The sequence below is a fragment of the Morus notabilis genome, unplaced genomic scaffold (assembly GCF_000414095.1).
Source record: "Morus notabilis unplaced genomic scaffold, ASM41409v2 Scaffold1163, whole genome shotgun sequence".
In the NCBI taxonomy this organism is placed as follows: Eukaryota; Viridiplantae; Streptophyta; class Magnoliopsida; order Rosales; family Moraceae; genus Morus; species Morus notabilis.
Genome location: NW_010359373.1, coordinates 271,133 through 283,255, shown reverse-complemented (window position 1 = coordinate 283,255; position 12,123 = coordinate 271,133). Strand labels below are relative to the sequence as shown.

Genomic DNA, 12,123 nt, shown 5'->3' with positions numbered 1-12,123 from the left:
AAATTATGGTTCATAATTCATTATAATATTTTTTTTTATAAAAAATACACATAAATTAAAAATAATTATAATTTTATAATTCTAATTCATAAATTAAAAGTCTAATAATTCTTGAGAAGAGGTTAGAAAACATGAATTGCACCACTATCATTTTTTTTAGTAGAAAAAAAAATGTTCCCTCTACACGTGGGTCCCACTCAGAATTAAATAGGTCTACAATGAGAAAGAGAGAGAGAGAGATCGCAATAATGGTGGATGAGGACATACAGGTGGGGGCTGGGGTTAAGCTTGACTCAGATGTTCGTCCCGTACGAGACACAGCACTCCCCTTCTCTCCCCTCCCCTCCCCTCCCCACCCCACACGTACGAAACTCCACCCACACGTGCGCTTTTTCCTTGCATTTACCTGAACACTCCCTCTTCTTTTCCCATTTTTACACTCTCACCCCTCTCTCTTACGCCCCCGCCCAAAAAACAGGAACAGTGAAAACACTCTCTCCCCAGTGGTACCCTCGTAAATAAGTCCCCTCGTGACGGGCAAATTCCACTCCCTCGCAATTATTCACCGCCCCAAAACCGGGTCCAGATTCTGGAGTATCGCCAAACAATAAAACAAAAATCAAAATTCGAAAACCATAAAACAGTAATAAAATTAAAAAAAAAAAAACTTTTACTGGTTACTTATAAGCTGTTAAATATATATTAAATTTATTAAAAATAAATTAAATTAAAAAAATAATACAAATTGACGAATAAAGAATAGAAAATAATAGAAAATATGTTAATATGTAAACTTTAAAAAAATATATAGGTTAATTTTTAATTATAAAACTTAATAGGTCATAACTTGTTAAGTTATGATTCATAATTAGATAAGTTATGGATAAATTTGTCAAGTTATGATTCATAGTCAGACAAGTTATGGATAAAAATTGTGAATAACTTATCAAGTTATGGTTTATAACCAGACAAGTTATGGATGAAAACAATAATTTGGTCTATTTATTAACTTATGTAAATTATTGGCCTATTAATTTTAATTCATCTCAAGTCTTAACATATTTTTCTCTTTTTCCCATAAAGAATTTCTAAAGTATAAGGCCTCGTTCATTTCACCGATTCAAGTTTTCAGTTTTAGATTTTTACAGTAAAAAACTCTCAGAAAATGTCACATCTAACTTTTTTTACTATAGTGAAAAACTCTAAAAAAATGTCACATCTCAATTCAAATTGAAAATTTAAATCTGTAAAGTGAACGAGACCATACCATAAAACTTTTTTAAAAAAATAAAAAAACGAAAAAGGAAAACCCCCCTCTCTCTCAAAAGTCTATTTTTTGGTCTGTGTTTTTGACTTGGACTCACCCCCCACACGTTCACAAGTGAAAACGGCAATACTATAATAATAATAATCAAGTATCACTCTCTCTCTCTCTTAAAGAAATTCTCCAGTTTCCTTCTTTCTTTAATTCTTCTTATACAGAGAAATGTGTTTTGCTCATGATCTCTTTTTTTCACTTTCTTTTATTTAATAATCATCCCATCTTCTTTCTTTTATTTCCACAAACAGGCCCCTCTCTTCCCAACTAATTCCCCTCTGTGTTTTAGTCTGTCTGAAGTCGTACTTGCGGCCGTCCACGCTATCGTGCGCCGGCGATGGGCGTACGGCGCCACCGCCGCCACTGCTTCCATTTCCGCTTCTGCCATCGCTTCCTCATCACCGCCCTCACTTTCCTCTTATTCGCCTCCCAAATCAGTAAGTTAATTTTTTTTTTTAAAAGAAAAAACTAAGCCAGTACGTCGCCATTTTATGTCTGTAAACCGGGGTTGTTTGTGTATTTATTTCTCTATTTTCGTTTCAGGTGGGAAAGAGAGAGTGACGTCACTGGACCGGGTTTTCGCGGTGCAGAAGAGGCTCGCCGGGCCGGGTTCGTCGCCGCCGGCGTGCAGATCGAAGTGCGGGAGGTGCTCGCCGTGTAAACCGGTTCACGTGCCGATCCAACCCGGTCTGAGCATTCCTCTCGAGTACTACCCGGAGGCGTGGCGGTGCAAGTGCGGGAACAAGCTCTTCATGCCTTGAAAACGACGTCGCTTCCCGGCTAAAAGCTAAGCTATGCTAATTTTACGGTCAAGAAATCGGACGAGAGAGTTTTTTTTATTTTTTATTTTTAACCTTTTTGCTGTTTCTTCTTCTTCTTCTTCTTCTTCTTCTTCTCCTTCAGTTTGTTTGTTGATGAGTAATTAATTAGTTAATTAAGCATTTTTAGTAGTAATTAGTGATGATGAACTGCATTATATACGTGGTTATTTTGTAATTTCACTCCTATCATGTTTATATGATTTTTGATTAATATAATTGAACGTGGGGGACAAGAGAGCTTTGGAAATGTAAGATTTTTAATTTAGAGGTTAGATTATCGGGATGGATTTCTCTCTCTCTCTCTCTCTGTTTATGATTATTTTTTCTTTTTGTTGGTAGAATAATTAATTAACTTGCTTTATGGGACAATAGAGCTTCGTTGGAAAGAGCACTTCAGTTTTCTGTTCCCTTTTGTTCCTAGGTTAATTAATTAACTTACTTTCGTACAAGTGTATTATGGGACAAAACGGAACTAAATTAAAGTGTATATTTGTTATTAAATATCATGAGTTTAATTGAGAACAACCTTAAAATATTAGAATTGTTTTTTTTTTTTTTTTATAGAATTTATAAAGTAGAAAATGCTATTTTTCACTATTTAACTGTTATTTTCCACTATTAATGAATATTTTTATTTTAACAGTTGGATTAATATCGTATAATCTATTACTGTTGATGACGGTATAAATTTTGCAATGCATGACACCAATAATAGCCATATATAATATATTGTTTCAGTTTTCTTAAAATCTGATCCGAATTATTGAAATTATCGTGCAATTTCTTTGGTTTTGGTAATAATTATGTGGGTTTTTCTTTTTATTATTCTCCTTTTTTCCTTATTCTCTTCTTATTATTCTCACTGGTTTGGTTTTCTCTCTCTCAACTTTTTACCATTGTGAAATAACTTCTGGAGAAGTACTGTAGTACTCATACTGATGAGTAAGAAACTTGTAGCACCGATATTGCATGGCTAGTAGCCCATATATAAAAATAAGCACTTAAAGTCCTCTAAAAAATATCATGGCTTTTTTCATATATCATCAGCATGCACGTACACATTAATTTCATATACGCATGATACATACGTGCGTGTATATATAAATATATATATATATATATATATAAATACATTATACAAATACACATATGTCCAAGTATGTATATATATATATATCTATATATATGCCATTTAGGTACATCCTCAATGTGTCTCCGTTTGGTTTTTTCACAAATATATTACAAATGTACTCCTCAGGTGTTTGCAAATAATTTCCCATCTCTCTCTCTCTCTCTCTCTAAAACCCTGAACAGTAATAATATTGAATTATTGAAATCTAACTTTGAAAAGAAGGAGAGATTTATCGTTTATGGGGTTTATGACACACTTCACGGCCATATATATTATTGCATGTGAATCAAACATGGGTTTCCACATCTATGTATAAGAAAAGTCTATACAATATAGGAGGAACCAGAAGTTGCAGAGAAGAAACGAATTAATGTGAAAGAAAATATAGAGAGAGAAAGTGAGTAAGAGAGAGAAAGAAAGAGTCATAGGCCTCTCTCATAGGCAGCTTAAGGACGTTTGTTTGTTTTCATGGTCAGTCACTCTCTCTCTCTCTCCTCTTCTCTCTCTTCTGCAAAAATATTATCTGATTGTGTTTTCTCTTTTTTCCTTTCTTATTTTCAATCTCTTTTTGTTACACAGTAATAGTACCTCATCCTTTCTATCTAATACAATCTCTTTCACTGGTGTGTGATACGACAGCAAATATTCATTATTTTGCTCTCTTTTTCTCTCCGTATCGCACCCTCAAAGTTACTGTGTTTTTTTATTCCTAAACTGCCCCTGCTTGATTCAACTTATTACCTTCACTATTGGACTTGATATTTGTCTCATAATGCAATGATTGATGAAAGGTAAATGACATGATATAAGCTTATTAAACCACAAGCCCACATGAAACCCTCAGCCTTTGTCTATATGATAATTGATATGGTCGGAGACTATTCTAACATGGTGTATACTTCCTAGATTCCTTCTTCATTTACTCTTGTCATATTCTTACATACAAATATATATATATATATATATATAAGAGAGTGAAGGGTTTGAAGAAGACAGGATTTGTAAATATAGTGCTTGACTATGCCTGCAATTAAGTAGAAAAATGATGCGATTTTAGCATTTCTCCTTGCATGTTAACACAACTTAAGTTCTATTGTTACTGTATTTAAAAAAAAAAAAATTAAATTTTTATTACAATGTTTCTTTCATATACACAACTCAAATTCTTAATTTAAATTGTGAAACAAATATTAATCAAGCAACCTGTTTTTCATTGGTTGTGGTAGAAGAGAAAGTCATATTTTTCTTGGGTTATTTTTTTGCAACGAAACTCATAAAAAATTTGAACTCGAGTTACAACTTTATTCAAGTTCATGTTCTTTTGTAAAATTTGAGTTTGAACTCGAGTTCAAGTTTCCCTTTCAACTTGAACTCAAGTTAATGAATAATATTTTTTCTATTCTTAAAATTGTCATAACTTTTCTCGTTTTAATTCTGATTGAGATGATTTTTTTTCTATGCATTCACAACGAAGAGACGAATAAAACCCCACCCATATACCCTATTAAAAATTTTCATCACTATTGAGTTTTTATTAAAATACTATCTAAATACAAATTTAAGTTTTGACCAATCCAAACACAAACTCAAAAAGATTCTCAATTCAAATCATAACTCAAATATGCACATCCAAACACAAACTCAAAAAGATTTTCAATTCAAATCATAACTCAAATATGCACATCCAAACACAAACTCAAGTTACAACTTCAACTTAAGTTATAACTCAAACTCAACTCAAATTATAACTAAAACTTAACTCAAGGTCATCACTCAAGTTACCCTAACTCAAAAATATAAAAGAATTGTTTTTTTTTGAAAAAATTAGGTGGCATTTTTCAAATTTTAAACGTCTACGAATTTATGTTATAATTTTTTTTTTGTGTGGTTTGAATTCATATCACGTTTTGTTGACCTTTTACTAATTCATTTGCGATAATAAATTCATGGCGTAAATCTGAAAGCGAGATTTTTTTTTTTTACATTTCTCAAAATTTCTCTTGTTCTTTTATACTGTAAGGGTAAGCGGTAAGATTAGGAAAAAAAAAAAAAAAGAAACAGAAATAATTTATTTTATTATTATTATTATTATTTTACTTTGTCCTTTCCAGTTTGTACCTTTTCTTCAGTCTCCAAACTGCTCCAACCTACTAATCAAACTAGAACTCCTCCAGCCCAATTTCCACATAAACTTTTTTTTTTTTTTTTCCTTCTTTCACTGATTACTGTCCCTTCACGAGGGCATGTTTCCTCCATGATTTTCTTCTCCAAGATATTCCTCTTTTCTATATTTCCTTATTTCTTTTGTTGGAAATAAAGAAAAAAGAATTTGTATTCTGGATTAGGTGAGACATCTTGACAAAGATGAGAAAAAAAAAGGCGGGGTTGTAGCTCCAAAATACAATCCGAAGGCTTTGAAAGAGGGTCAAGTCAGTTTTTGCCTATTCCCATTTCCCACACACATGACAAACCCACCTTCACCGCTTTGCTTTGTTTGGTTCTCAAGAAAAGAAAAGAAAAGAAAAGAAAAGAAAAGAAAAAGGGTTTGGGAATTGGGAGGGAAGAGAAGACCATCTTTCTTTCCTTCTTTCTTTCTCTTTGAAGTGATATTTGATTTGACAGTATTGTTGGTGCTGCTAGTAAACTAGGTGGTAGAGCCATTGATTTAAGACCATTCTTTTCCTCCTTCTAAATAGTGCACGTGTCATTCGATCATGTGTATATTTATGTGGGAGGAATGAAAAATACCTATAATAAGTACATAAATTATAGTTTTGAATAATATTTTGTTAAATTGATATATCCTAATTTAATACGATTCTGATTTTAAATTTATGATTCACTGTAAAACTTCTAACTATAATAAGTACTTTTTTTTTCTTTTTTCCATTTCCTACTATAAGATTCTCTCATTCATTTTATTAAAATTTCTTTGGTCGGATTTAAAAAAAAAATGAACTATTGACGAGCTTTGTTTTTCAGCTGTTAGAATTTAGATGCGTCAAAAACGATTTATTTATCATTTTTTATATGATTTTGATAAGATTCTAAGATCATAATCGTGCAATATGAAACGCTATCAATAGAAGGATCCTTATATTTTAGGGAGAAAACGAGAAATAAGTCAAGATTTGAGATAAATTAAAATTAATATGTTAATAATTTACATAAGTTAATAAATAGACTAAATTACTATTTTTGTCCATAACTTGTCTGGTTATGAACCATAACTTGACAAGTTATTAACGATTTTTATCCATAACTTGTCTAGCTATGAATCATAACTTGACAAGTTTGTTAATAACTTAACTGGTTATGAACCATAACTTGACAAGTTATGACCTATTAATTTTTATAACTAAAAATTAACCTATATACTTTCTTAAGCTTTTCATATTAACCTATTTTCTACTATTTTCGCATATTTTATTTCTAGCCCCTTTCTACATGCATGTGCATGGAAAGCTTCAAAAATATAAATAAATAAAAAATCCGAAAGAAAGAATTTTTGAACAAGTAACTTTTGGGCCAATTTCGTATTGTCTAGCCCTGCCATAACAACTTAGGTCATACATCTTTGTTTTTTTTAGGCCACGTTTATTTTATTGATTCCAGTTTAAAATTTAAATTTTTTTACAATAAAAAATTCTCAGAAATAGTCACATTTAATTTTTTTACTACAATATAAAAAAATACTAACATAAAATCACATATGAACTTAAATTAAAAATTCAAATCAACGAATTAAACGAGTCCTTAATTTTTACTATAGAATTATGTAATGAGTGGTAAAAATAAATTGGAAGAATCTGTCGTGTGTTTCAAAAATGTATAATTGCTATGAATTATTTGTGCTGCTGTGCATTCTTCAAGGGACACATGAAAATTTGTGCCGTTGTTGCCATTTTGTCCAACATGTTCGGATGAGATGATAGAAGTATAGAACGTCAAACAGAAAAAAGGATAGAATAGAACAAATCATGAACATGGTCATGAATAATAAGTTAATGATGTAACAGAGAATGGTACTAAGCATTATGATATTTTTTTGTTCGCACAATAACATTTTTTTTTTACTAATAATGTTGAAACATGTCACTTACAAGATTTTAACTGTACAATCATATTTGTCTTTTCTTTAAAAAAAAAAAAAGGAAAAAAGGCATGCAGCATGGGCAGTATGTAACCTTCAATTTATATTATGGAGATTTCTTTGATGGGCATTGAAAAAATAAACTACTGAACAGACTATTTTCAATCATTAAAACTATAGAAGAAATTGTTTGTTTTACATTTTTTTTTTCAATTTAGGGTCAGTTTAGTAGTACAGTAGATTTTAAAAAAATTGTTGTTAGCTGTGCTGAAAAAAAACAGCTGAGTGTTTGATAAACTGTAATTATATAAGTATTGATTCCAGGAATATTATGAGTGTTATAAAAGTTCATTAATTGTACTTCAAGGTAATTGCTGTACAATCTTAAAGCTAAAGTTGTCTTTAGGCCTCTTCTGATTTTAACCGTAAATTCTTTAAAAATTCTTTAAAAATAATTTTTTATGATTTTTACTAAACACAAATTTCAACTTTAGATGATTAAAGAATTAATTTTAAGCTTTAAAAATCACTATCAAACATATACTTAATGTAAATTTAACCTATCCATCGATAAAAATTAATTCTCATACTATTAATTCTAACAGAAGAGAGATCATATAAAAAAGATCTTATATTATTTATTATTGGTATTTCTTTTACTGCGAAACAGACTAAAGTCTACACCCACTTTTAACTGTTTAGAAGAATATTTTAGGGGCTTATATCAAGTGAGTATCCAAAGTCAATTATTTGAAATTTCTCTGACTTCTCCAAAGCAAGAACATGTATTAGGTTTTAGACTTTTATAGTAGTTGGATTTTGGATAAGATCTGCAGTCATTTCTGACTTTCACTATCAATAGAAGATACATATTATTTGAACCCTTAAAATGACTTGTGTAGGCTCACAATTGTAGCAATGGTACTGCCTTGAAATTCGAAATCATGCAAGGAAGATTCCAGTTAATTTTGTTTAGATAATCTAATATTTAGAAGTCTTTTTCAATAGTCTTAAGGATAGTATAAATAGAGGGTTTAGTTGCTAGAGAGAGGGGGATCATATTTGTAGAAAGTGTCTAGTGTTGTGCACTATTTTGGAGATCGGGGGTCCTCGAAACCGCCCATTTATCCTGTAATTTTCCATTTTTAGTATTGTTAATGAAACATAGATTTTCGGGTTCCTAACAATGGTATCAGAGTATCTATGATCCACGGAGCTCTTTGAATTGAGAGAGAAACTTATGGCTGCTCTAAGAGCTCACAAGGTTTTTGGAGGGAGTATGGGAGAACTCCGGGACCATGTGGGGAAGATTCGGACCCAGATGGGTGACATGCAGGCGGCGCTGCGGAGGATGGAGGCACTGCTGGTGGCGCGGCCGATGGCTGGGGAGGCCGAGTGGGTCACTATGGTGAACGACGGGACGGGGAGAGGCGAGATCGCGCGCCTCGGGCCGAGGAGAGCCCAAATTGTGTCGACCTAGGCGGAGTAGAGGTGCCAAATCTGGCGAATTTTCACCGGAAAGCGCTGATTCACGAAGATCGAGGCCGCGAGAGGGAGTTTCAACGCCGGAGAGACATGGGTCTCATGGAGGAGCGCGAGATCCGTCGCGATCTGGGGCTGGGTGGTCCGGATCTACAGCGCGAGGGTTTGTTCGACGACGGGAGGAGGGCAGAAAGAGGTCGCGATCGTCGGGAGAGGGCGGCAGAGCTTGGTCGGAGATGAGAAGTAGAGTGGGAGCCAGAGTTAGAAGAGGAGAGGCTTGCTTCGAGGCTGGGACCGCATGGGCACCCTCGGAACAGGGAACCCAGCCCTGATTCGATCGCGGTTGGGGCTGATACCGGCCCGGTTTAGACTAGAGCTCGTGATTTCGGAGTGAAAGGGGTTGGTTCCGGTGCTACGGAGACAGATTCCTATGTGACGAAGGTTGGGCTCGATGATTTGGCTGTTGTTTGGATAGGGCCTCACGATTCCGGCGAGAAAGGGGTTGATTCCGGTGCTGCGGAGGTAGCTTCCGGCGAGATTGTAGTGGAGTCCCGCAATTCCAACTCCATTAAGGTTGATCCCGGTGAGATTGGTGTTGTTTTAAAAAATTCCGGCCAAATTTGGAGTGAGTCTTATGATTCTGACGCTCTTGAGGTTGTTTCCGGCGAGGTTGGGGCTGATTCCAGCGAAGGTAAGGCATGGTTTTGGAATTTCGGAACTATTGAGGCCACCGTTAGCGATTTGGGGGCTGTGTTCCCAAAAGTGTGGACTGGGCCTTATGATTCAGGAGTGAACTGGGTCAATTTTGGCATGGTTAGGATTGGACCTCATAATTAGAACAATATTGGGCCTAGTTCTGGTGCAATGGTGGTTGAGCCTCAAAATTCCAACACATTTAGGACTGGGTATGGTAAGTCTGTAGCTAGGTATGAAGCAATTGGAGATAGAGAGGTTGAAAGGGCGAAGACCTGGTTAGCTGAGACATAAACTTCTTTGTTAATGATGGGTTTGTCAAAAGCTTTTATGGTCATTGATAAGCTTGATCATGGGGCTCCAACTGGATTGGTGGACTTTGTGGCTGCTTTCTAAGATACAAAGAAGATGAAGAAGAAAGTAATTGATTGGCTCCAATTTGAAGACGTGTCTTACAAGGACAACATCAATTTGGAGATTCAAATTGAGGAACTAACAAAGCCTTTTGTTCTCAATCATTTAGATGTCATTTTTCAATTTTATTTCTTGATTTTCACCTTGAGGACAAGGTGATTCTTTGGGGCGGGGGTAATGTTAGGAACCTCATATTTAGAAGTCTTTTTCAATAGTCTTAAGGATAGTATAAATAGGGGGTTTAGTTGCTAGGGAGAGGGGGGATCAGATTTGTAGAGAGTATCTAGTGCTGTGCACTATTTTGGAGGTCGGGGGTCCTCGAAACCGCCAATTTATCCTGTAATTTTCCATTTATAGTATTGTTAATGAAGCATAGATTTTCGGGTTCCTAACAATGGTATCAGAGCATCTACGATCCACGGAGCTCTTTGAATTGAGAGAGAAACTTAGGTCTGCTCTAAAAGCTAATCACAAGGTTTTTGGAGGGAGTATGGGGGAACTCCGGGACCATGTGGGGAAGATTTGGGCCCAGATGGGTGATTTGCAGGCGGCGCTGCGGAGGATGGAGGCACTGCTAGCAGTGCGGCCGATGGCTGGGGAGGCCAGGTTGGGTCACGATGGCAAACGACGGGACGGGGAGAGGCGAGATCGCGCGCCTCGGGGCGAGGAGAGCCCAGATCGCGTCGACCCAGCGGAGTGGAGGTGCCAAATCGAGCGAATTTTCGCCAGGAAGTGCCAATTCACGAATATCGAGGCCGCGAGAGGGTGTTTTGATGCCGGAGAGACATGGGTCTCATGGAGGAGCGCGAGATCCGTCACAATCTGGGGCTGTGTGGTCCGGATTTGCAGCGCGAGGGTTTGTTCGACGACGGAAGGAGGGCGGAAGGAGGTTGTGACCATCGGGGGAGGGCGGCGGAGCTTGGTTAGCGACAGGAAGTGGAGTGGGAGCCGGAGTTAGAGGATGAGAGGCTTGCTCCGAGGTTAGGACCGCCTGGGCACCCTCAGAACAGGGAACCCAGCCCTGATTCGGTCGCGGTTGGGGCTGATTCTGGCCCGGTTTGGACCAGGCCTCGTGATTTCAGAGTGAAAGGGGTTGGTTCCGATGCTACGGAGATAGATTTCGGCGCGACGAAGGCTGGGCTTGACGATTTGGCTGCTGTTTGGATAGGGCCTCACGATTTTGGTGAGAAAGGGGTTGATTCCGGTGCTGCGGAGGCAGCTTCCGGCGGGATTGTAGTGGAGTCCCACAATTCCAACTCCATTAAGGTTGATCCCGGTGAGATTGGTGTTGTTTTCAAAAATTCCGGCCAAATTTGGAGCGAGTCTCATGATTCTGACGCTGTTGAGGTTGTTTCCGGCGAGGTTAGGGATGATTCCAACGAAGGTAACGCATGGTTTTGGAATTCCGAAACTATTGAGGCCACCGTTAGCGATTTGGGGGCTGTGTTCCCAAAAGTGTGGACTGGGCCTCATGATTCAGGAGTGAACTGGGTCAATTTTGGCATGGTTAGGGTTGGACCTCGTAATTAGAACAATGTTGGGCATAGTTCTGTGCAATGGTGGTTGGGCCTCAAAATTGCAACACATTTAGGACTGGGTATAGTAAGTCTGTAGCTACGTATGAAGCAATTGGTGACAGAGAAGTTGAAAGGGCGAAGACCTGGTTAGCTGAGACGAAAACTTCTTTGTTAATGATGGGTTTGTCAAAAGCTTTTATGGTCATTGATGAGCTTGATCAGGGGGCTCCAATTGAATTGGTGGACTTTGTGGCTGCTTTCCAAGATACAAAGAAGATGAAGAATAAAGTAATTGATTGGCTCCAATTTGAAGACGTGTCTTACAAGGACAACATCAATTTGGAGATTCAAATCGAGGAACTAACAAAGCCTTTTGGTCTCAATCATTTAGATGTTAATTTTCAATTTTATTTCTTGATTTTCACCTTGTGGACAAGGTGATTCTTTGGGACGGGAGTAATGTTAGGAACCTTATATTTAGAAGTCTTTTTCAATAGTCTTAAGGATAGTATAAATAAGGGGTTTAGTTTCTAGGGAGAAGGGGGATCAGATTTGTAGAAAGTGTTTAATGCTGTGCACTATTTTGGAGGTCGGGGGTCCTCGAAACCGCCCATATATCCTGTAATTTTTCATTTTTAGTATTGTTAATAAAG

At 36.4% G+C, this 12,123-nt stretch overlaps 1 protein-coding gene across 2 annotated transcripts; it reads left to right on the top strand.

Moving 5' to 3' along the window:
* Positions 1–1,373: 1,373 nt before the first annotated feature.
* Positions 1,374–2,142, top strand: LOC21392464 (EPIDERMAL PATTERNING FACTOR-like protein 4). Of its 2 annotated transcripts, XM_024163021.1 has the most exons (3): positions 1,374–1,415; positions 1,570–1,755; positions 1,862–2,142. In XM_024163021.1, exons 2-3 carry the CDS (start codon positions 1,656–1,658, stop codon positions 2,077–2,079), a joined length of 318 nt encoding a protein of 105 aa, XP_024018789.1. In that variant the 5' UTR covers positions 1,374–1,415; positions 1,570–1,655; the 3' UTR covers positions 2,080–2,142. The 2 variants fall into 2 exon arrangements, with proteins under 2 accessions (XP_024018789.1, XP_024018788.1); XM_024163020.1 differs by lacking the exon at positions 1,374–1,415 and having other exon boundaries at positions 1,444–1,755.
* The last annotated feature ends 9,981 nt before the right edge of the window (positions 2,143–12,123 follow it).

Bases quoted from the DNA above. Each gene is read 5' to 3' on its own strand.
- LOC21392464 (XM_024163021.1), top strand. From the start codon at position 1,656: ATGGGCGTACGGCGCCACCGCCGCCACTGCTTCCATTTCCGCTTCTGC. The intron at 1,756-1,861 runs GTAAGTTAATTT...TTTTCGTTTCAG, and splicing joins CTTATTCGCCTCCCAAATCA to GTGGGAAAGAGAGAGTGACG.